The sequence below is a fragment of the Cyclopterus lumpus genome, chromosome 4 (genome assembly GCF_009769545.1).
Source record: "Cyclopterus lumpus isolate fCycLum1 chromosome 4, fCycLum1.pri, whole genome shotgun sequence".
Taxonomy (NCBI): domain Eukaryota; kingdom Metazoa; phylum Chordata; class Actinopteri; order Perciformes; family Cyclopteridae; genus Cyclopterus; species Cyclopterus lumpus.
Window position 1 is genome coordinate 22,654,519 of NC_046969.1, and position 25,562 is coordinate 22,680,080.

Sequence of the window (25,562 nt, forward strand, 5' to 3'; positions counted from 1 at the left end):
CAATTTATCATCGTTTGAAATGGTGGTCAACGTGCGATGCAGATGTGTTCAACGTGGTATAATGCATTGTGAAAATGTAATTGTGGAGTGTGACTCAAACCCCTCAAAAAGACCCTCAACAATCTGTGTCATCAATGGTAGCCGTGGCGCCGATTGGAGCTGTTTCAAAGTTGCCTTTTTAGGTTTTTAATAGTGTTTTTGGCTCTTTTTAAATTAGCGTAGCGTCTAGATTAGCCTCGCTGTCCCTTTGCAGTCCCTCTTACAGCCTCCCAAAGTCACCCCAACACCGCTTTACATGCAGTTCAGACCCACAGACCGATACCGTAGCCTGGATATAGTACCACATCGTCTGCATATTGACCGTATTACTGAACATTATTAGAGGAAATAACTTAAAAGTACACATTATACTAAATCTACAATTGATACAAGCCCTCAGCAAATGTACATGTACGTGACAGGAGGATGGAGTAATAAAAATAAAGATCGCCGTCATGTCCACGTCAACGCTAGTGCGAGGAGGCAAAGGGAGCCGGTCCGCCGGGTTGCCGGTCAGAGTTCAGATTCGGGGCGGCTAGGAGGGGAGCATGGGCAGGAAGTGAGTGGACGGGTGTCTCCGTCGAGCCTTGTGGCCCCGCCGTGGCTTCCCCCGGCCGTTCAGCGACACGAACATCTGCCTGCCGCTGTGCTTCCAGCGGAGGGAGGCGTACGTGTTGTAGCCGTTCTCCTCGATGCGCTCCTTGAACTTGCAGCTCGGGTTGTACTTCACCTGCGATCAGAGGGGGGGGGGGGGAGAGCAAGACGGGAGAGGTTCATGAGGTTATTCCCCGCTTTTCGAGAAGTGCACATGGGTTAGTGTCTGTTGTTGCGGTGGACGGTTCCCCAGGTGTTTGTAGATTATCGTGTTTTGTTTTTTTCCCCTAGTATTTAGCTGGTTTGTCTTGGACGTTTTGTCTCGAATTAAAGGCTCGGTTCACCCAAATTGTTAAAAAACATGATTTTCTTTTTTTCCCCAGCAACCGAATACAGTTTTTGCCGGTGCAATTTCGTTTTGTGCTGTTCAAATTATTTAAGAATAAGAATTTAAACCCTCAAAAACCACATGTCCTCCCAGGAACAATGTTCTGGTTACTAACACTGAGCTACAGGACTCGCACTTCAGTTTTTCATCTGGACGATGAGGTCCGTGAAGTGTCCTGAGTGACTGGGACATTGCTACTGGAATGGTATGTTGATATTTTTGAATGCCAGCATTTAATGGTTTCAGTGGCAGGAAGAAAAAACTACTCAAAACCCCCCCCCCCAAAATACCTCACATTTAAACACCAATATTGAGAATAATTTGGGTGAGCAGAACAGGTAATGTACTCAAAAATAATTGGAATGAACAAAGTTGTAACTAAAACATATATATATATATATATTAAAGAAAAGTAATGTTAAGTTCTATGAAATTTGGTATATTAATTAATCTGTGAAGGTAATCCAGAAAAGATATTGTAGTGTAGAGGTTCGGCTGCGTCGCCTTTTCCAGATCCTAATCGTGCGGCCGTAATGAGGCCCGGTCTGTGATGGCATCTGGTTAGTATGAGCCCGCCTTTTGGTTATTATGGGAGCTTTCAGGCCGAGGTCTTCATATATCTGTTTATGTCTTATTTACTGTGTTCGCTTGTTGAAGGCACTTCTCTTATCACTGCTGACTGACTGATTGCTTGTCCCTGATTTCTCCTTTTATTCCCCCCCCCCCCCTCCATGATGTGAATACACCAGAGAGTCACCGCACCCCTCCGGTCTTCATGTGCGGCTGCTCATAACAAAGAGGAGGTGATTACTTTTGAAAGCTTGCTGTGTGAAGCATCAATTGGCAGATGGCCAAAAAAAATTTAAAAAGGAGCCCAGCTGGCTTTTTTTCTTTGTCACTGCTGGTCCGGTGTCTTCTCTCCGCTATTTATTTTGACAGTGGAACAAGTCGACTCAAGCTGCAGGTGGGCCCAGGTGTACAGCCATGATTGATTGTGACACTCTTGACCCTTCCTCTGGACTTTTCAGCAGAAGATTCCCTTTACTGCCGCGGCATCGAGCATGCTTTGGGGTATAGGCACTCCTTTTTGGGACCCGTACACATGCATACCTCCCCTACCCCTCACCAGCCCTCCCCACCTTGACCTGCAGAAACAATGTTTGCCGGGTTGTGTATACGCACCGATCCAAAGAGCGTGCCTTTCTTGGACATGGCTAAGTACAGCCCGGTGCTGACAGATTTGATGGCAACAACTCCCACACTGACGGATCGGATTTCCATCAGGCCTGGAAAATAAAAGAGGGAACAAGAGTCTGGGTTAGAAACATGTAGCTTTTGGGGAGTTTCCCCATCAAAAGCCACTCTATCATTAGCGATTAGAATACCAGACAGCCATATGCTCTGGAGGAAGGGGGGCTAGAGGGGGGGGGGACGAGGGAAAACAACACACATATACACATGACGTGCTCTGTGCACCACTCAGAAAAACATCACATTTGCAACACGCACTTCTGTAGCACATGCACACACACAGCGTCCATTCAAGCCTCCCGACTCCAGATGTGACACTCCCCCCCCCCCCCCCCCCCCCCCCCCACGATGACGCCCAATGTTTTGTTTTCACCGAGGGACACGAAACCACGCGTCTGCTGGCCACTCAGGCAGCCTCTCCAACTCACTTCACCCCACACGGAAAAAAAAAAAAAAAAAAGAAAGAAAGAAAAAGCTGGCAAGCTTGTGGGCTAATCGTTTCCTCCGGGCACTGATTGCAAACAAGTCCCATGTGGCTCGCTCTTGATCTGTTTTTTTTTTTTTCTTCCTGTCCGCATGCAAGAATAACGGCACACACCGATTGTCACGGCTACGACGGGGAGATGCTTTGGAGATGACCCCCGGAGGCTTACCGCAGGGTTCTGAATAGCAGCTAATTGCTGGAGATGAATATCTCTTTTGGATGAATTTTTTTTTTTTTTTTTTTTATGGCTTAACTCGCCCACTTACACCTTCAAAAAGCACCCTGATGTGGTCTGCTATCTCATCGGGGCACGAAGTCTTCTTTTTACACCCCGTGGAAACCACGTCTGCCCAAAGGCCATGTGGGGCATTAGGGGAAAAAGGCATTTTTTTGGCTTTGGAAAAGATGCTGCAAACAAAGTACCAGATCAAGGTAGATAATGAAGTAGCCATTAAAGCAGCAGTGGGCCACTGGTCTATTCCTGTAGGACAGACTTTAAAGGGTAGGTTCTCACATTTTTAAGTCTTTCTTAATACATGGAGTCCTATAAAGTCCTTAAAATCAAACAAAATGTAATTTTCTCATCCCATGCCTTCTAGAGCGACGCGTTAAAGCGTTTTCTGATCTTACGTTCCCCGGATTGCCAGGATGACATTATTTATCAGCGTCTTCTGTGTTATGACGTGACGGCGCTCGAGTTAAAGGTTTGGTGAGGTACCGAAATGACTGCGTTGAGTTCAGGGAAAGATCACGGTTTGGGTTAAAAGGAGTACTCGGTGAGGGAGTTTTTTTTTAAGAAAGATTGTGGTTGGGGCGAAAATTACCACTTTGCGAAGCTCGTGGGAGATTTTTGTTTTCACGGTTTCGATAGTAAACACTTGGCTGCGGTTTGGCAACGATTGTGGTCGTGCTTAGAGAGGATAAAAAAGAAGAAGAAAAAAAACGATGGGAAGTGAACATCATCGTCTGACTTCTCAATGGGCGCATCCATCTGCTGTTCTCATCAATCTCCAACTGTCTTCTTCTTCTTCTTCTTCTTTCCCTCCATTGGTGCTCACCAAGTGACGTCATCTACTTTCTTGGCACAGACCCAAAAAAGTACAAAGAGTAAGAAAAAAAAAAAAACCAGCAAGGTAAACAACACACAAACTCCCGTTGAGTGTCTTTCTTCTCTGACGGGGACGGCGTAAACGAAGCCCTCTATCCGCTCGCCACAGCTGCAGGGGGGGGGGGGAGGCCTGGAGTCGAGTCCATCCAGGTACCGGCCCAGCTGCGCCCCCATCATTCCTGCCGTGCCTCTGATCCTCCTAGGAAACATTAACACTTTGATGGCAGCCTTCCTCTTTTTACGAGCTGTGTTTACGCACACCGGGGTGTGCTACGGTGGCACCTGGAGCGTGCGAGGGACTCGTAAGCAATTAGCCGAGGGGGCCCCCGGGCTGGTGATTGGAGCGCTGCAAGGATTTATGGGGGATTAGTCCGGGCCAATGAAAACCGCTGGTGCCTGTAAGTGGTGCCAGCCATTATTTGCTGGTTGGAGTTCCAGGCACAAGTGGGCGTGTTGGAAAAGGATATTTTGTCACATCTGAGGCATTTGCGACGAGTTGTTGGCGAACAGTTAAAAAAGTTTGAAATTAGACGCTAGGAAGAAGAAGGAAAAAAAAGGGTCAGCACTAGAAAATAGTCTTAAATAAATGAATATTTAAATATTATAGGCGTCCTCTGGCTGATATCTGTCGCGATGGGTACCAATCAAACTAATCTCTCTAGCACATTGTATACTCTCTCTCTCTCTCCTCCGGCCTCGACAGGTAGCCTTCATGTCATGTCATTCATACGCGCCGGTGTAGCAGCCGGCGGACACAAAGGATCTGAGGACATGAAAATGGGGATTTCACATTGTCTCCAGGAATCACTTGGGCTCTGGACGCTTGACCACACATCTATAAAGACCAGTTAGATCCATATAACTCACAGTCCCCCCCCCCCCCCCCCCCCCTTTGAAAAGTCACTCCATTGTGCTGAAAGCCTGAGAAATCAGAGTGAGGTATTTCAAGCTATTAGAGGGTTTTCCTATAACTTTACTGGAAGGTTTGGCTAAGTTTGGTTATTATTGATTCAGTGTCCTGAGTATTATTTTTTGACTGACACTATTTAATCTTGTATCATTTATTTTTTTATTCTTGGTGGTTCCTAAAACTATTAATCGTGACTTTTTAGGCCCCCTGCAAACCAACGTATATTTAGGCTGGACAAATGGGAATAAATCTAGCATTTTAAATGCAGTGTGGGTATATAATCTTCTCTTTCATGAACCCCGTTTTCTAACTCGTGCTCTGGCGTAAATTGTCAAGAACTTTTAATAAAATGCCCCTTTTTTTCTCCTTGTGTAATATATAGTAGACGACGTTTAGAGACGATTAAAAGTATATATTTTTTTTTAAATAAGCCCGTGAATAATTTTCATTCAAGGACAGTTTCAAATATTCCGAACAATATCACAATTAGAAAGAAAAGAGAGCGAAACAACGGAGACAAATTCCTTCTTTGTTCCCGCGTCGCGTTGCAAACTGAAGGTCACTCCTGCACCCGCGTTCTGCTGAGCAAGCATCAACCGACGGCTCCCATTGAGCTCATGAAAAAGGTACTTTTGGCTTCCCACTTGCACAATTGGCAAGATCTCTTAACCTTTGACATGTTTTGGCTGGGACTGTCAATAAGCTCAAGCTGCCATTACAAGCAAATCCTGCACTGTGCATGTCTAGTCAACTGTGGACTCGCCATTTATTTCTCCTCTATGGGATTTTTTTTAAAGCATAGAAAAAGGTCTTTTTTTACTCTTTCTTCTCTTTCCGTCCCCCCGTTTTTTTGGACGTCAGCCCAACGTCAGATCATTCAAGCCTTTTCTGACTTTGTAAAAAAAAAAAAAAAAAAAAGGCAGAAAGGAAAGAGAGAGACACTCTCACGGGGTTCCCTTTTGTCAGACTCATGGTACGAGGGGGGGGGGGGGAGAAGAGGAGAGGAGGGAGTACAGGGTGAAGGTGCTGGTTATAAGATGGGGGGGCAGGCGCTTCCAATGGCTGCCCCCCCCCCCCCCCCCCCGAATAAGTCTTTGTTACTCACCTGAGAGGTGAAGAGCTAGACAAGATCTTATTAATGACCAAGCGGTCTTGAATGGGGCCCTACAAAGTGTGGCAAAATGGTTCCTTTCATCACAAATTTGAAGCAGAAAAGAGTGAAAGACCGAGCGAAGAGAGAGTGAGGAAAAGAGATTTTTTCCTCCCGTCTTTTTTTTAAAATTCCTTTTCTCAGGTCTTTTTAATTTCTTGGGTTTTGCCCCCTTGAGCAGCCCTCCGTGGCTCAGTGCTCGAAACCAGAGCGGAGCCTGGGAATCTCGGGAGTTCCCGCTGTGCTCCTTGCCCTTGATTGACATACCTTTTCAATTATTTCACAGTTTGCTTGCTTTTTTTTTTTTTTTTTTTTTTTTTTTTTTTTTTTAAACGAAGAGGGCCCTGTTGTTTTTTTTGTTTTTTTTTCTCCTCCTGCCCTCCTTTTCAAAACACGAGCTTTTCATGTCGGGTCTGGGGCTGCCGGGCCTAATGGCTGTGACCAGCACCTTTGATCTGCCATGACCCCCTCGAAGGGGTCTGGTACCGGGCGAAGCAGCCGCCTGTGTGGACCAGCACGGACAAAGGCTGCATCACTCACTATTGCTTTAAACACCTTGAGATATTACCATGAGAACAGGCGCTCTGGCGGAGGCCATCACAGGTGGTGTGATATACGGAAACTTGGGACATTAACCCTTGAATGTACAGTAAAAATAGCAAGACGTGATTACAAAAGGACTCCCGTTTTAATACCTTCATGGGTGACGTGTGGTGGCAGTTTCAGTTCAACGAAGCAAAGTCGCGTTTTGTCTTTCTCTTAAGTTTAAAATTCAGCGTCTGCAGATTGGACTCCCGCCTCAGTTTAAATGAAGGAGCTGCAGCAATGAGCACAGGAGGCGTCGGCTTTTATACACACTGACCAGCGTTGACATCAAGGGGGTAACCTACACATTATCTCGCACTGGTACAAGTCAGCGGCTTCGGAGAACAAATCTTATCTTGTTCTGTCCTTGAACATTTAATGAAGGCACTTCGTTCTCTCTGCAGAGGCATAAAAATGTATTTACCAATAAGTAACGCGGTAGGTTTCTTTGCATTTTTCTGCTCGGTCACTGTGATAAAGGACAAAGTCTGGATATTTACATTACACCTGTTAGTCATTTGCTTTTAAATACAGATTACAGTTGGTCTGAGGCTTTTTCTGTCCCTCACCTAGAAAAACCTCAATCACAAACAAACAAAGTTCCTGTCATATCTAGAGGGGGGGGGGGGGGGGGGGGGGGGGCGGCATAAACTACCCGGTAGCAAGTTAGGAGTTAAGAAGACCTTCAGCTACATCATGTTTGTGTTGCTTTCCAGGGCCTTTTTATTATGTTTCAGCCCCCCGGGAGTCTTAGCCTGTTACAATCCCCTCGTAGGCAAAAGGGATCGTTGTGTTTCGTTTAGCATGTGCGCCGCTGAGCGAAGCCATTGTTGAGCTTCTTCGACAGTTTTGAAAAACAGCTAAAAAAAACTAACGTTTTTAACCTGAAATGTCAGCTGTCGTGTGACTTTTTCTGAATATGCTGATAATAAATTTAAGAGATTTGTCGCCCTCGCCATGAAAGGAAAGAGAATCGGATTCGGACCAGTTTTACCTGCAGGCTAAAGAAAAAGTAGCCGAGAAACACGAGCAACGGTTGCACACCGCCCTTTTATTTAATAGTCCATGGGGGCAGAGGGCACCGATTATGGCCCTTTAGCGTGTGGTGACGGATCCAATCCAAGTTAAGAAGTGTGTCAGCACAGGAATCCCTTGCTTCTGTTTCCAGAGGCCTTCATTTAAGTAAGTAAGTGCTGTATTGGTTAGCATATGCAAAAATGTACATTAAGTATGAAAATAATTATTGTGCAGTAAAATGTTCCGTGTCAGTGTTTTAATTACTATCTCGTATGTTTCTGGATGAATACCGCTGCATTCATGTTTTATTTGTAGATATTAAAGGTTGTGCCAATTTGAACTATACTTTTCATATCGTTTAAGCTGTTTAATCAATAACAATGCAGGGTTAGGGCTAACCCTGCTGTCAGACAAATGTAGTGGAGAAAAACAATACAATATTTGCAGACAGTGGAGTAGAAGTATATAAAACTTCATCAAATGGAAATATTCCAAGTAAAATACCTTGGATTTGCACTGGTCGAGTTCCACCACTGTATTTCGAAAAGCTCCGTCTGAGCGATATTATTATTTTCTTTTTAAAAAAACCAATGAGTTTTAAACTCAGTCTGATGGCAAATTCTTTTGTGCGACCTGAAAGAATAAATCCAATATCTCTGCCCGTCTGGCAGGTGATACTGGATCAGTGGTGATCTCACCGCAGAGAGTGGGCCCATATGAAAGATGATCTTCAAGTTATTGCAGGATATGACAGTGGCGCAGTGACAGAGGTAGTTTACGGGAAACACGAAGGAAGAGCGATGTGTGCACCCCACGCTCTTAGGAAGAGGACGTCAAGCAGCCGTGGCATGCTCGTTGCTAATATTATGCTATATATATATATATAGTATTTATAGTGACAAAGGATACAGCAACATTAATTTACTTTTAGGTGTTTAGGAAGGTTTATTGATTTTAACTTTGCCAAAATGTGATCATTTTGTATGTTTTCGGGGGGTTATGTGTATATGGTCCTTCAGCTGCATGCCTCTCTCACATGATAGAGGGGGCAGGTCAGGTCAGGGAGGCACAGACAGGAACAACACTGATCGGCCCCACAGAGACTATTAGTTGAAACCAGAGGATAGAGTCGAATCACAACACATATACAAAACACACCCGAACCGAGTCAAAGGCAAGCGTAAACACGATCCTCCTGATGAACCAAGACTTCAGGGGATGACTGAGAGTCTCTCCCTGGTAAGGTATACTCTATCAAGCGAACTTTTGACCCCTGGGACAAATCCGTCCCGCACGGCCCCTGATTAGCAGATGGGGAGGAATTCCCTCGATCATGTTTTTGGGTTTAAAAAAAGAAAAGGGCAGAAGAAAAAAGAAAAAGAAAAGAAGAAGTAACTTTCTGGTCCCAGACGGGACACAAACGTCAGCCTCCTGGTAGAAAGAGCCGCGTACCATCCGACGACCCCGCCCCTCTCCTCCTCAAGCAGCCCTTTGATGAAGATCCTGCAGCCACGTCAGTGGAAAGGACGTCTTTTACTTTTTTTTTTAAATGCACGCTTGTATTACACAAACCGGCTGCACTGCAACACAATAGACAGGGCTGCTGCTCGACAAGCAACCACCTGAGCGCTTTTTTGGCCACGCCCCCCCCCCAACGAGAGAACAGGTGTTTTACATCTGCGTTAAAAAAGGTCAAAAAGTACCAGCTCTGACAATGTCTGATTTGGAGTGCCACAATGATTTTCTGCCCTATATCTTAACTAAACATTATAGATTAGGTCATCTTTGACTCCGTTACAAATCGTGCTCAGACTTTTGAAGGCACGCCAATATTACTATGCAATTCATAAGCAGTGCAGGTATCCTCTCCAAACTTGTTTCCCCCAGTTAATGTTTTTACATATTTTTATGATGTTTCAGGTCCATTTGAAAACATACATTTGAAGTTTGGGAGAAGCAACATTATGCTCTTCAATCTGAGATCTACTCCTTAATAAGAGATCATTGTAAAAACACCCCGTCTGAGTTGTTTCATAAACATAGTGGTTCAACGATGACCTTTATTTTTGTTTGAATAAGTGTCATGATCAGGCTCAAAATACATAAGACGCAACGCCTTTATTGGTTTAATGGACCGAGCAGTTCTGGACTGCAGCGTACATATTACATTAACTTTAAAGGAGTTGTAACTGTGTGTGTGTGTGTGTGTGTGTGTGTGTGTGTGTTGCAGAGCAGCTGTCGATCTGCCGGCAGTTCCTCCCTCGCTTTCTACAAACTGTACCTGTCTGTCTCTCCTTCCTCCTGTCTCCCATCTGCCAGCTTGCCTTTCACTGCCCGTCTGTCCCTCACTTCTCTTCTGTCGTACCTCCTTTGGTCTCACTGTCCCGGGTCAGCCCTCCTCTCCTCTCCTCTCCTCTCCCTCCCTGCCGGCCTGGCCTTGTCTGCAGCGGGTCGGCGGACATGCATCATACCTATTAACTCTCGCCCGGGGATGATTTATTCATAGATGATTTAACAGCTATGAGAGCCGAGCTGGGCCGGACTGATCGCACACATACACATGGAAAAAAAAACACACAAAACACACACAGCCCGCAGTTACAAATCTCCGTTGTTTTTTTTTGTCACGGCGCGAACAAAACAAGGAGGATATTAAAATCTAGAACGGCGAAAAGTCACCCACCGCACGTTAGTCAAAGTACAGCCGACGTATCCTCGTACGACGGCCCACTGTGGTATCTTACGAAAAAGTTATTTAGTGCGTTCCGTTTTTTGGGTTAAAAAAATAGTACGTTTGAACTATTTTTGTTTAAGTTTAGGCGACACAACTTTTTGGTTGATATTTGGAAATGGGTTAAAAATAAGTAGGGTTAGGGGTTGTTGACACAAAATAACTATGTTACGTAAAAAGTACGGTAAAATAAGTAAACGTGACACCATGTACGTCCTGCCCTGTTGATTACGTGTGTTATATTTTAATGCATTACTTTACTACGGTATAAGAACAGCCCGGAGCAGCACATTCAAGACCATTTGCGGGAGTGATTCAGTTCCTCAAATGAGCTCAGACTGTCCGGGAGTCTAAACAGTGTTTTCTCTCTTGCCCAATTTAGCTCTGAATTCCTGGACAGTGATGAATCCTTCCAAAAGGCCGGCTCACGTTTTGATCAAACGAGAAAAAAAAAAATGTATAAAGTACATAATTGAAGTATCAGCAAAAGGAAATAAGAAACAGAAATATTTGTAGCGCCTTTTTTTTTTTTTTTAAACTTTCACAGGTTCTAAACACGGCCGTCACTCTCAATCACTGTTCATCGTGTTTTTTTTTTTTTACCTTTTATCGGTCTGCGTGTGTTGCGTATATTTTTGCGAGTATTTTATTTTGTTCCCCTTTTTTTGCATCGTGGCCCCCGTCAAAGAAAACGAGGACGGTGGATAGAAAGGACGGGAAAGAAAGGAGAGAAAGGACTCGCGGAGGGCTGGTCTTCCATGCCCACGTATCACTTGCTGTTCCCACATTCCATTCAAATCTCTGGAGGGATGAGAGTCGAGATGAGACGGATAAGATTATTTGCCTCCCGTCTTTATAATCACCGTCCATGTTCGATGACCACGGCGTGTTTTCTTCGGCGTTGTTTTTGTTATTTTTGCATAACTGTCTCGTCCCCTTGAGCCCTTTTGACCACTCACTCTTCATCTCTGCTCCTCTTGACGAGCACCGTGGGGATATAAATCTATTCTGTTTTATTGATTACAAAAACAACAAAAAAGAAGATAATCTGGAAACGATTTTGAAGTGCCCTCTCTCTCTCTCTCTCTCAGAGTTGCGTCTTCGGCCAGTTCCTGTCGCCTGCCAGACGAAGCCACTGAGGGAGGTGTAAAGCAGAGAATATCTTCTCCTCTACAAGCCGGGGCTCCAGTTTTGTCGTCTTTTTTTTTTAAAGCCATGTGAACAAGCCGCATTGGTGGTGATCTGCTGAAAGCTGACTCCCCGCACTCCCTCGGCCCCAGCCCCGGCCGCAAGGGGTGACATTCTCTCACACACAATCCAGAGGGCCGGTCCTCTTTCAGGACTCGCAATCGGCCCCCTGTTACCCCCCACCCTTTTCATACGGTGCTGCTGGGAGAAGTACTCCAGGGATTAGCCCAACCAGGTCTTTCAAAGGCCATTAGAGCAAATTACAGGTATCCTGTTACCAGTGCGCTGGGACAGGCCAGGTGAGGGGCGCAGAGGCCAGGCGGGAGAGCAGGGGTCAGCTTGGGACAAAAAGACAAGGCCACCCTGGGCCCCACTCTATCGGAGTGTCTCCCTGGCTCCACAAACTGCTAGGCCTGCATCTATGAATGGCTCACTTGATGGGACCTCAGAGACATTGTCTCACCACCGTAACTTTACCCCCTTTTTTTTTTTTTTCTTCTTCTTCTTCTTAGTACCCCCCTCCTACCAACCCCCACCCCGACTCACTCACTTCCCCCACCCTGTTTTTTCCTCGTCTTTCGATTGATGTGGGCACGGCTTTGCCCAGATAACCGATAACACCCACAAAAAAAAAAAAAAAGGACTATAAAACATGAGGAAAAATCCAATGAAATACGACACGAGGCGTGTGTCGTATCGACCGTGGTATTGGGAGAATTATCTAAAAAGCCTTGGGCCAAAGATTTAATTTGAATTACATTAACCATTTCTACTTGAAACCTACATTTTAAGATGTAATTTGAACCGTTGATGCGTGCTCTGTCGATGTATCGGCACGCTGCAGGCGTCGCGATGCTGCCGATAACGTCGTGGAGATGGCCACTGGGAGGTCCGCATCCTGCCATTTTCCTTTCTCCAGACCACTCGCACACACACACACACACACACACACACACACACATACACTCTCGCCCGCACGCACAGGCCTATTGGCAACTTGTGCCGGCCACACACACACACACACACCCAAACAAAAACACACACACACGCACACGACTCGCCCAATCCCGACCGGTGGATGACAATCTAGTGCAGGAGTTGCGGAAGTGTTTCATTAGCCAATTACCGCTGGTAGATAAAGCCCGCGTTCCCACAGTCCACGAGGCCCGCAGGGGGGGGGGGGGGGGGGGGGGTCAAATGTGACCAATTACCCTCCATCCCCCTCGCAGGACATATTAGTCTGTCTGATTTATCCCCAGACAGACTGACACAATACTCCCAGAATCACCACCCACATCTGGATGCATCCGTGTGCCCCGGCTGTATCTGCGTTTGAACAATTTCGCTGTTCAAAAACACGGCTTATGAAACTGAATGGGGGAAAAAAAGTGATACCAACAGGCACTAAATATTAGTACAAAGAGGGGGTTTAATGAGAAACAATGGCACGGCTCAGGTCAAAGACTCTGCGCTGGGATCTCTTCTACCACACACGGTCCCCATCAAACGGTGATTAGTGTATCTGCATGTGCTGTCAGCATGCACTCCATGGTAGTTACACCACTGAACACTAACTTCCTTGGACATGCTAAGCTGTGATTGTATGTAATGGAACATCAGGCAGTTCACGAGGGGCCTCCAGGACTTTAAATCAAAAAAAACAAACACCGCTGATCAAACCCTAAACGTACAAACCGTGGAGGGTGGGGGCAAGCCGGGCCATAAAAGGGTAACACTAGAGGACAACCCGGGGGAGTGTGTGTGTGTGTGTGTGTGCGAGTGGTGGGGTGGTAGCGAGGCCGAGGGGATAGCAGAGGTGAAAAAGGTTAACGAAGCCCACGGCGCACTCCTCCTGTGGCTGCGTGGTACCGAGGGGCCACAATCTTACCGACCAGGAGGCCTTCGCTTTAATCAAGGAGGGCAAACTGCCTCCAAATCATGCAGCACATCCGTAACAGGCGAACAGCGAGCTATCAAAGGCTTCACAGATAGTTACAAACAGATCTGCCCGCCGAGAGCTTTTGTGACTCACGGCTTCTGCAGTTTCCTGCACTTTGGTATACGGAGGAGGAGGAGGAGGAGGAGGAGGAGGAGGAGGAGGAGGAGGAGGAGGAGGGGCGGCCGGGATGGATTGAGGTCATTCTCCTGTGCCCACTAAATTGCAGTAAGCTGGCGCGTTGCATCTGCGGCTGCTTTGGTTGGCCGTCCAGACCAGACTCAGCCACCCTGAGTGGAAAACATAATCAGGACCAAACAAAGGCCTTGTTTACAGTCTTCCTACCTACCGCTCCTCCTCCTCCACGGCGGCTCACGCTGCATTCATATCACATCGCACGTATCGCAAATTGAGATTTCCCCGACGTATCTTAAATAGTGCTTATACGTAATAAAGCTCCAGGTTGTAATCAATCTTTAGGGCCAAAAAGCAAACAAACACCGACACCTCACATGTCCAAAAGTATTTTTGAACTATTGTGTTGTAAGATACACACGTTGGAGTTGTGATGATTGAAAGAAGTGGGCATGAGCAGGCAGGGTGGGTGTAACGAAAGACTATCCAGGTGCATTATCTGACATGTCGGATCCTGTGCTTTTGGATTTGAACTCAGGATCTCTTGCGAGTCCCCTCCATGTATGTTTTCTTTACGTTCTGCAGGACTTTGTCCAATCCCGCCTTGTCCTTTCGTCTTTCCTGGACGGCCCTAAACGAACTGAATGCAAGTAGTTCTGTATTCAACATCAGTCTGAAAACCCACCAAACCCAAAGTTTATATAGTTGGAGAATACTGCCAACTATAAGTGTCTCAGGTGTGGAGCCAGGTTCCATGTGACTGAGCACCAGGACACAGAATATTCTCCGTGGCCTGAGCCTGCCCCATATTTTACATTATTAAAATGAGACGGGCATACAGGGAGGTGACAGAAGGCACAGGAGTGAAATCAGGGCCCTGTCAGAGCTGTCACTTGCTCCACTGGCCAAAAGGGCCCTGACCCTAATCCAATCCACTGCAGGGGAGGAGACGGGGAAATGGAGACAGCAGGAGAGAGAAGAGGGATGGTGATAGGTGGAAAGAAAGAATCGAAAGGATGATAGTGAAAGATATGTGCATAGAAATAAATATATGAAGAGAATTTTGGTCCAGAGAGAGAGAGAGAGAGAGAGAGAGGGAGGGGCAGGAGGTTAACATCAAACCGGGCTTCTAGCTGTGCAAAGATGGGATGAGAACCCGGTGCTTCCCGTGCATTTGAAGATTTTTTTTTTTTACGGGGGCAGAAAAGCGTATTAGAACCGCAACCGTTTCTTCCTGAATCGTCGTGACCCACCGCAGCACATTAAACACAAAAAAAACACACAGAAATCCTTCTACAGTGCATTAAAAAGTGTGCGGTAATCTACCCCCCCACACCCCAAAAAAAAAAGGGTATTTGCAGAGCGGCTCTAAATCAGGGAGGAAATGCCTATTAGTAATGTCTGTGGCTTTTTAAAAAAAATTATTTTTTACACTGCATAAATTAGCCTAGCATTCTTTGAGTTGTTGAGACATTTTACGAGGAAGCTGGCGACGGGTAGATTCCGTTTTCAACGTCCGCCACCCGGATGATTCAGGACGTTTTGCTGGCCTCGCAGCTCCGTCCGGATCACTTCGTGGGTTCGCGGTGCATGTGTGTGAACGCGTCTTTAAATAGCCAGATTGAATTCGTAAAAACAACTGTTCCGCGAGAAGGAAGCTTGCGTTCAGGACGCGGGAAGTCGATGCCTGTCGAGGACGGTGCTGTCCCGCTTTTGGCTGTATACTGTATATATCACTGCGATGCTTCTCGCCACCCTCTGCGTTCGACACGGACGCTCCAGACGGGGAAAACACCAGCGTGCACACAAGCTTGCACATGTCAGCGTGCGCACAAACACACACACACACACACACACACACATGTGCGTGCATCTTGAATCGAGTGCAAGGTAAAGTCTGGTTCATATTAGCCATTAGGGAGAGGAACTGCACATCTTTTTCAGTTTAGGGTCCACTTCATGCTCCTGCAATGGGCACAGAGTATAAACACAGGCACATGCTTTGCTAAAGTGTACACACACATTCAAAGAGCCTCCCGACACGACACTCACATCCTGCTCGTGTTCGTTTAGCCAAATGGCCTCGGAGATAAAAAGCAGGTACGGGTGGACGCGGGTGGAGACACGGTCTCAGCCCGTCGGTGTGCGCAGACCCAGCGTCCAAGGCGCTGTTTTTAGCCCTTCCACATTTGCATTAATTATCCTACGCGCAGGAAATGTATTTTTTTGCGACGCGGTTATTCAGAACAGACGGACCTCTCTGCTTCAATCGCCATGTCGCACCATTTTCCTTGCTTTCATGAAAACCCGGCGGCTGAATTCGAGACGAACTAAAATACAAGTTTTTTTTTTTTTTTAAATCTTCCATTTTTTTTGGGGTGAGATCCAATTTGAGACCCATGTGTGTGAATTGTCTTCAAATGCAAGGTTCTCTTCTTTATAGACTTCATCTGGAATGCAAAATAGATGCACTCTAATAAATGAAAAATAAATGCCGCGATCATAATTAACAAATTGAGCCGCAGATTCTTTCACCTGTAGAAAAACAGTCCTTTATCAGTCAATCCCAATATTCAGCTCTATTTCTATATTTAGACAATATAAAGTCTCGGGATAGCAACAGCTGTTGGTTCACCACTTTGGTCCAGACTGATAAACCTCAGAAACTATTGGATGGATTGTTATTCAAGTTTTTACATATATTCATGGTCCCCAGGGGGATAAATCCTGCTGACTTTGGTGATCCCTGTGTCTTTCTCCTAGTGGAGAGTGACTTAAACAAACAAAATATAAACTTTACTTACTGACAACTATTGGATGCATTGCCATTAAAATAAGTAAAAGACATTCATGGTGCCCAGAGGTTTGAACGTGAATGAATTTTTATTTATTTTTTATTTGTGACTTTTCTTATGGCTCCAACAGCAGATCAACGTTTTCACTTATTCCGTGAAACGTCTCGACATCAACCAGATGGATTGGACCGACATTTTTGGGACGGACGTTCATGTTCCCCAGAGGATGAATTCTAATGATCCCGGTGATCCCCCCTGACTTTTCTTCTAGCGTCGCCACATGTTCACAATGAGCATTACAGCCGCGCGGAGCAGCGAACATGGCTGTAGACTCTCAAGTCTTGTTAAATACAGTAACTGTGTCATTCCCAGTTATGATCCTCAGTGCAGCTCCATTTCTCCAACAGAAGTGTCCCGATTAAACCGATTTATTGCACATTGGCAGGAGTTGCAAAATAGATTTTTTACGACCTTGAGTCAATATTTAACTACGCAGATTGATAAGCAGGGGGCCGTTGCTCTGTTTGTGTGTGTGTGTGTGAGTTGCTCGTGGCTGAGATTAAAGTCTATTGATGTTCTCGGAGCTCCCATGTTGCTGACTTGTGAGAAAGAAGCAGCCTGATTTCACTGCTTCTTATTGTTTCCTTTACGATTTGGACCAAAATCCTACAGGGACGGGATGTCTGTCTTCAGGGCAACAGGTGCAATGCATTCCAGCTATTATTGCTTCCAAGTCTCGGGACTCCTTTGTGATTTTTAGGTTAAAATCTGAACACCTTTAAACTCTTGAAGCTTTAGCCAGTCGGCCGTAGATGTATTTAGGGATGCCAAGTCTCTTACAGCTTCTTTATTCCCGGGCCAGCGGGTTAAACGCCTTCCAAGACATGATGTCTGGTTCGGTTCGAGCGGGGAGGTGAGGGGCTTTATTGGAAAGGGTCAAAACAAAACCATTAATCTGTCTTGGTCTATCTGAGGTTGAGGCAAGACCGATCTCCCCTGACTCAATGGGCTGATTACGTCACTGTGTGTGTGTGTGTGTGTGTGTGTGTGTGTGTGTGTGTGTGTGTGTGTGTGTGTGTGTGTGTGTGTGTGTGTGTGTGTAGGTTAGGGTCCGAGGCTGCTCCTTGGTGAGAATTGCTTTTGGCAAGAAGTTTTCAAACATGTGTCGCTGCATGAGTAAGACTAGCTGGCCGACTGTTCCCATCTGATCTAATTAATACTAATTTTACACCTTTCACAAGAAAAAAAAAAAAAAACAGCACAGTAATAAATAACTCTTTAACCCCTCATTTAAGAAAACGTACTGCCGGGCCGCGACCAAGTGCACCCGGTTGTGTTGCCGTGCCGTAATTAATTGCGGCTCATTACAATAATGTATAAAGCACCTAAATCATTGAGGGAGTAGCTTGTTCTGTGTCAAAAAAGACGGAAAAATAGGAGCACAATGCTTATTTTTTCTGGCGCGAAGAATATTTAAAGAGTCAAACCTCCCATTTTTGCTCTATGACACTCTTAAATCATCTACTGATGTTCACACTATTTTCTCCCTTCGAGTATTTAGAAATGGATATACTTGAACCTTGTATTCAGCGTCCTTCTCCGCCTTTAAAGAAGCTTTTCAGGGCGCCAGTGCAAACACTTTTCATCAATGGCCTTAAGATCCAAGTAGCTGCTGACTGGCACTGTGAAGTCTTCCCTTTTGTGTTCCCTTCACACCCACAGGATGTCAAGAGCTGTGGGATGCTATAAAGGACTTGCTGCTGGAGCCAAAGTCAGACTCTATAAACCCGCTGATGAACCCAGTAAATCCCAGAGAGGAGCCAGAGCCAGGCTGCTAAAGGTTGTTAGCTACTAATTGCTACATTTCAGGAGCCCATTCATGATATCAAACCCCGGTGGCAGAAACCAGGGATCCTCGGCTAATTAGGGTGACACTGACACTCTTGTCCTGCAATGTTCCCAGGACAGTTATCGTCTATGTGTGTGTGTGTGTGTGTGTGTGTGTGTGAGAGAGAGAGAGAGAGACCGATTTGACATGCATGTTTAACATGCACGCGTGTGCCAGTAATGTTTTATTTAGCTTTCGGCCTCTTGATACAAGACACAGCTGGCAAAAGGGTCGATTTCCATTTTGTCTCCCACAGGCCGAGGGCCGTGCACCGTCCTTTATTTGAAGGTGGTAATAAATGCATGATTTCGTGGGATTTCACCCTCCTGTTGGCATCCGAAAAACGTCCACGGTTTGCCCCTCTCGGTTGAGACGACCCAGAGGAAACCTTACATAATGCCTAATGAGCAACGGGAAACGCTCCAGCACTTCTCTCTAGCCTTTAATTTCCACCTCAATACTGAGCAGAGCACGCCCCAGCCCTTCTCCCAGCCTCATTAACATGTGTATTCTCCCCCCCCCCCCGATTCGAAAACACCAAAGCGCTTCCTTTCGGCCAGGTGCTTCCCTCTTTAGCCCCTCCAGCTCCCGGTGCTGTTGATCCAGTCACACGTCCCAGTCTGAGCTCTACGAGAGTGAATGGTGAGTCATGGTAAGGATGCAGAATGCCCCGGACAGAATAAACGTTCTTGCGCCTTTTTTTTTTAAAATGGCAGGCGGCACGCAACAGACATTTTGTAATGTCTGTCCCTCTTGGCATGTGTGCGTGCGCCATTGTCCCTAAATGTGCAGCCTAGATAACACGAGATGGGAGAATAGTGGTGTTTTTGAGTCTCGCTTGACGTAAAAATGCATAGATTATCTCTGATTAAATATTGTATTGAAGCCCAAGTGAAAAAGGAAGTGTCTTTATCTTCTGTACTGGGACATATTCACCAATAAAATTGAATATTTTAGATGTACAGTTAACGGATGGATGGACGATATTATTGGTCTAAATGTGTTGGCTCAGTCAAGTAAACGTCATATTTAGGTTTTCAGGAAGAAAAAAAAAGAGAATTGAATTTTGATATAACATTCGGACAATTTTTCTTTTCTTTTGCGTACGTTGTTGGATCGGTGCACAATATTTTAAAAAAGGGTTAAAGAGATATTTTTCATTTAATTTGACTTGAAATGTCCTTTCATTTTCTGCTTTATTAAAATACAATGGTGAGTATTTAACAAGAGCTTGAGGGTACTTTTAATGTATAAGAGTGTTCACAAGTGATACATAATGACACTCACTATCTGTGTGTGTGAGTAAACTAGTATTTAATCCCATACAATAAATTCAGTTGACCCATAAATTAAACAGATTTTCAAATATAAACTCTTCCTCACACGCAGCTTCACTTCACTACCGTGTGTGTGTGTGTGTGTGTGTGTGTGTGTGTGCGCAGAGACGAATGTTCATCACGGTTCGAACCGGTCAAAAACTTTTTTTTTCTTCTTTTTTTTTCGCCGGGTTCAGTCATTCGTCTGCATCACCCGTCACCGTCTTTTCCCATTTCCATTTCGAAGTCAGCCTCTCCTTGGCGAGTTGACAGTTTCCCCCGTCTAAAACAAGTTTGAATAATTTCCACAACATTTTTCGGGGCCCTAACCGTCCAAACCAAATACGCTCATGAACCTCGGAAAAAAAAAAACTCTCTCACATCAAACGGCAAGATGTTGCACGCCGAGGGTGAAATTTGGCAAACACAACACACCCCCGGTGCGCCGACTGCAGGAGCGCCGAATGGAGCGCGTGAGGTGACCTTATTTCCCTTCAGGGTGAGCGGGGGCTGTCACTAACCTGGAGGCTGCACAAACCTTTGAAGCCTTCAGCCACACACACACACACACACACACACACACAATTTAACAGTCCATCCTTTTGAAAAAGAGATGTAAAAAAAAAAAAACGTGAAATATAATAAAAAAAATAAGGCCATACGATTTCAATCATCCGTCACGTGGTGACTGAATTTGACATTTAGTGGCACGGAGCATGTTCCCCCTCTCTAGTTTCTTACTGCTCCGCTTAGCTTCATGATTTGCTGTCGCAATCGATCATGTGACGGTTGCCGGGCGTGCCCAACGCAGCTGTTGTGTTGTGCCGCAGCACTGTCTAATTAGCAGGCAATGACCGATGACCCAGGACAGGATATGATGCGTACCTGCCTCTGGGAGCTTTCGTAAACACTTGGGTGTGTTTTTTTTTTTTCTTTCCCCCCGCGTCATTTTCTGCCTTGCCATTGGTCAAAAAGGAAAACATGTCCTCCCCCCCCCCCCACCCCCACCCCCCTCTTCGGCCCCTAAAAAGCACTGTAGATTGTCTCTTCTTGTGGCCCTTTCAACAAGTTATTTTTAGAAACTTTGGGTGTTAGTTGTCGGTGGATCTATATTTAGAGCAAGGGTGGTTTCACAGGCTGAAAGTCAAGATAGTAGTCGAGTCACGGAGCTTGTCTCTGGTTTGATTAACAAATGTGTTGAAGCTTAAAACACACACAGCAGATACTTGAAACTACTGTGTGTGTGTGTGTGTGTGTGTGTGTGTGTGTGTGTGCATGTTTGTGTGTGTTTCCGTGCGTGTGCTCACACAGCAGGACATTTTTTTCTCCGAGCACTTTGGAGATGGAACCGATGCACGTTTCAGCCCCCGTCCTGTGTGTTGCGGATGAAAGTTTTTGAATTTCATCACTCAATGGGCATTTAATCTCTAATCTGGCATTTTTAATGACTGCCGCGCATCACACTGGCAGCTTATTCCTCACGAACCGAAGGGCAAAACCAAGAAACAGACGTGCTATTTATTTACCATTCGCATTTGTCTCTCCCGTCAACCCTCTCTCATCTCTCAACGTCTTCCTCCCTCTCGCCCCCTTCCCTCAGCTGTTCCATGGCCCCATGGCCCCGCTGGGATTGATACAATATTTTCCAAACCTCAATTAGCAGAGAGCCTGTTGACTAATTCCAACTGTTTTTGCACCTGAGAAGGGGAGCTGGGGGAGTTGGGGCTGGAAAAACTGAGTGGGGTGGAGGTGAGGGCCGGGGGGGGGGGTGCGCAGAGCTGTCGGGGTGTTATGGCCGTGTCGACAAGAGTGTAAGGGCCACACAGCGGACACAGGAGGGCTCGGCCGGACTGGCTCAGGGCTGTCTATGATACAGGCCAAAACATTACTGTGTCTCCAACATTGTCTGTATTTGTCTGTGTGTATATATATATATATTTATTTTTTTTTGCACGCAAGCACACCTTTTGTAACTTAAGGCCCTCTTCAAAGACAATTTCGAGGACTGCCATCCCAAATAAATAAGAAGCAAAACATAATACAGGCTGTAAATATGTGTTGTTTTACAGTCAGCTGTCTTTACCTAAATAGGTATTATGCTGCATATACTTCACCCAGCATTGACTGCCATTATGAATCCAAATTTTATATATTCAGGCTGGTATTTCCTCAAGCGCGCAAGTTGTCTCCCACATAACTCTTTTGTTTCACGTTAACGAACGTTAGCTAGCAAAACGAAAACCCGTTGGCCTCTACCTGATGATCAAATTGAACTGGTCATTAATATCGTACTGTGTTTTTTCAAATGTATTTACTGTGCACATTTAGATACACAAATACTAGCTTTTATTCATTACCAAAAAACGTAAGGTAATTTAACCATTTGGCAGTACCTCCGCGGCCCACTAGAAGGCGCTCTGAGGTTCACCCGTGGGGTCCCCTGCCCAGTGGTTGAGAATATCTGAGAACCAAATATTTCATCAGTATCCTAAACAAGAAATGGCTCCTGTTTTCGATGTTGCCCTCCTCCTCTCATTAAATATGCACAACTTCCTGCTTGACCTGCCACTCTCATCTACAGCGTGCCCACCGTATCAGTATCAAGAACTCGTCTGGGTCAGGAGGCTCTGAGTCTGATTTGAAAGCCTCCTCACACGTGATGCCAGTAACGGTAACCTCACACAGAAACAAGAGTGAGACCTCAAAACGGCCTTAAACCAGATCTGCCCCCATTGTGAGGCGCAAACCACAGACCGACCACACGGTCTACTACACGACCGCTCGCTTCGGCTGCACACACACACACACACACCCTTCGCTGTGTGTGTGTGTGTGCAGCTGAGCAGATAGAATCGTTCTTTCCACCAAAGGAAATGGGCGGATGATGGTCTAAAATGTATGAAGACGTTATATTTGAGGGGGACTGCCCCTTTTTTCACAGAGAGCTACCGCAACCACCGACGCATTAATAACACTACACGAGTGTGGCAAGAAAAAGCAACGAATGTCACGATCCCCCAACCGTAACTTGTGCCAACCTGGTGTGTTGCTACCACTCCTCCAGCATGACCACTGAGGTGTCAAATGTTTGGGAGTGGTATTTTTATGGTGGCTTTATGGTAGCTGACAACCGCCGCGAGAGAATAATGTCCCGACTTTGAGAAAGCCCGCCGGCAATAATTCATCTCAACTTGAATTTCTACCAGTGTGTGTGGTTTTCTGAAAAAAAAAAAAGATTCTGCCAGGTGACTAATCCCCCGACAGGTTAACAAATGTCATCCTGGAGCTTATTGAAACAGTGGCAACAGACTGGCTGGCCTTGTTAGCTGGACGCAGCAGCTGCTCCAGCCCCCCCACCCCGGTAGCCGTGTGGAAAAACTCTGACTCACTTGTATAAAAAAAAGAAAAAAGAAAGCATTAACGAGAAAAATACATAAATATTACAGTCAAAGGCTCAGGGCTATATTCAGCCCAGTCAAGTCAGCCGGTGACTAATGGAGAGGGAGGTCAGATCGTGACCGGAGTCGGCTCATCTGACCTGGTCAAGCATCTGAAAGACGCCCATTGATGGACGCAGCCGAAGAGGCTCGGTCCGCAGCCTCTTCTCAGGTGTCCCTGAAGCACATGTTAGCGGGCACAGGCTACGGAGCGACCTATGCGGGTCTATGTGGAACTGCGTTGTCGCAGGCGGAATACTTCACGTTGGGTAATCGGTGCCCAGAGGAATGATCGTGGGGTGCAAGGAAGAGTACACAGTACATTGCTCGGTATAGAAAGCACAAATCCAATCAATAGCAGGGTTTTTTTTCCAGCACTTTAAAGTCTCAAATCGAACTATGAACATCACACGTGAACCGGAGTGTGTGTGTGTGTGTGTTTGTGTGTGTGTGTGTGTGTGTGTGGATTCGTGGAGGAATGTGTTTCCGTTTCCACCTGCTACTTACAATTGATGCTACTTTCGTCACAGTTTTGACAAGTTAATCCCCCGTGAAACTGAAGCTTTTTTCTTTTCTTTTCTTTTTTTTTTTTCAAGCCCAGTTTGCATCGCCAACTGATGCTCAATGTCTCTCCTCAAGTCAGACTTCTTGTGCCCGGCTGTCCCAGGAGGAGTCTAAATCCACACTGGGGTATTCTCTTCTTAGCCTCTCGTACACTAAACACAACACAAATAGCTCAGCGAGCGATGGAACCGCAGGGTATCCCTATGAACGGCTATAAAAAGGGTGAACAGATAAGAGAGTCCAGCCATAAAAAAACGTCACAGGGCATCCTGTCCCCTCTCGGGTGACACGCGACACACATCTGATACACAGAACTTAAGATGCACTTACTGTCTGCGTAGTTTTTCCGCCGCGTGCCGTCCACCTTGCCCGTTTTGTCGACGCAGAGGAAGAACTTGTTGGCGGAGTAAAGTCGCCGTAGTCGGACGTCGCCCTCCAGGTGATTGTAACTGCGAGCGTGCCTCTCCAACGTCCACGAGCAGTTGACGCCACTCGCCAGCACCTGCAGGGGCTCATGTCCAACCCCGGGAGGACAGGCCCCCGTGGCGGTGCCGGCGGTGACCAGCAGCAAGGTGAAGCATGCCAGGCAGAGGGAGGCTGCGCTGGGTGAGGAGAGAGGTCGCCCGGCGGTGGTGCCAAGGGCAGGTTCAGGACAGAGGTGAGCTACGGACGGCGTCCATCTGCACATGGTGGGTCAGACTCCCAAGGTGCACCATGTGCAAGCTGTAGGCATGATGATGATGGGGGGGAGGGGGGGAGATGTCCCGGTGGAGAGATGACAAGAGGGTGGGAGTCCTGAAGAAGAGAAGGGAGGGAAATGGCACTCGCGATGGATCCTCTGGATGTCACAGATGACCGATCCCCACCGTGGGCTGACAAGCGGGCCCTTTCCCTACAGCAACGCGCTCCCTCCAGTTGTCATCTTCGGTTCTGGTTCCGGGCGTCCGATCCTCTCATGAAGTGTTTCGTGGGATCCGCCTTGAAAAGTTCCTCTTTAGTGTCGCTCCTTGTTTCTCTGCTTGTCCTCCTCCTCCTCGGACTGAGGTCTTCGTTCCCGCGCCACAGATAAAAGTCCTGGGCTGTTTGAAGATGCGCGCATGTGTGTGTGTGTGGATGTGTGTATTGATCAAGTGTGTGTGTGTGTGTGTGTGTGTGTGTGTGTGTGTGTGTGCACCTTGCGATGCTCTACTCTTTCCAGCTGAATAGGAACAAGGTGCCTGTCTGAGCTGCTGACCCGTGGCTGAGAGGGAGTTGAATGAGGAGGGTTGGTGACTGACTGAGTGTGAGTGTGTGTGTGGGTGAGTGTGTGTCTGATACTGAGAGAAAGGGAGAGAGAAAGAGAGGGAGTGAGCGAGTATGGGAGGGAGAGAGCCGGTGAGAGAGAGAGAGTGAAAGAGAGAGATCGTCAGTGAGAGTGTGTGTGTGTGTGTGTGTGTGTGTGTGTGTGTGTCAGCTGTAGCACGGGGCAGTGAAGCAGCAAGTGAACGGCCTCACGCTCTGCTGTGTGCAGTCAGTCAGTCAGTCCTCTCTTCTGTGGAGGCACCGGCTGAGTCGTCCTGCATTTTATCCTGGGCAGGGCCAGCATCTAGGGGGTTGAAAGAGAGAGAGGGGGGTGGTGGGGGTGAGGGGTGGGGTGGGGTGGGGCCACGGCACTCATTCATAACCATTTCAAACAAAACGAGAAAGCCCTCTCGCATCGAGCACCGTCCCCTTTTTCTCTATTCCCTCCCTCCCTCCCTCTCTCTCTCTCTCTCTCTCTCTCCCTCCGAGAAGTTTATTCTGTGAGAAACAAGTCATTTGCTTTTCACCTGAGGATTTTATGATCCTCTTTTTCTTCTTCTTCTTCTTTTTTTTTTCTTCTCTTCTTCTTCTTCGTCACGGACACCTGGAAAGACTTACATCCGCTTTCCTATCCCAGAACCTCCGCTGTCTCCCCTTGATGTGAACAGTGAAGCCTTTCGGTCAAATCAGCTCCATTACTGTCCAGTGAACCAGCTCGGAAAACCTTTTTTTTTTTTGACACCTTTTTTTCTTTCTGGCCACATG

At 46.5% G+C, this 25,562-nt stretch overlaps 1 protein-coding gene across 1 annotated transcript; it reads right to left on the reverse strand.

The window, feature by feature from the left end:
* Positions 1 to 574: 574 nt before the first annotated feature.
* On the reverse strand, positions 575 to 24,204 carry fgf22 (fibroblast growth factor 22). Its single transcript, XM_034531299.1, has 3 exons — positions 23,847 to 24,204; positions 2,204 to 2,307; positions 575 to 769 (listed from the first exon to the last, which is right to left on the reverse strand). The coding sequence occupies exons 1-3, from the start codon at positions 24,202 to 24,204 to the stop codon at positions 575 to 577; spliced, it is 657 nt and encodes a 218-aa protein (XP_034387190.1).
* Positions 24,205 to 25,562: the final 1,358 nt, after the last annotated feature.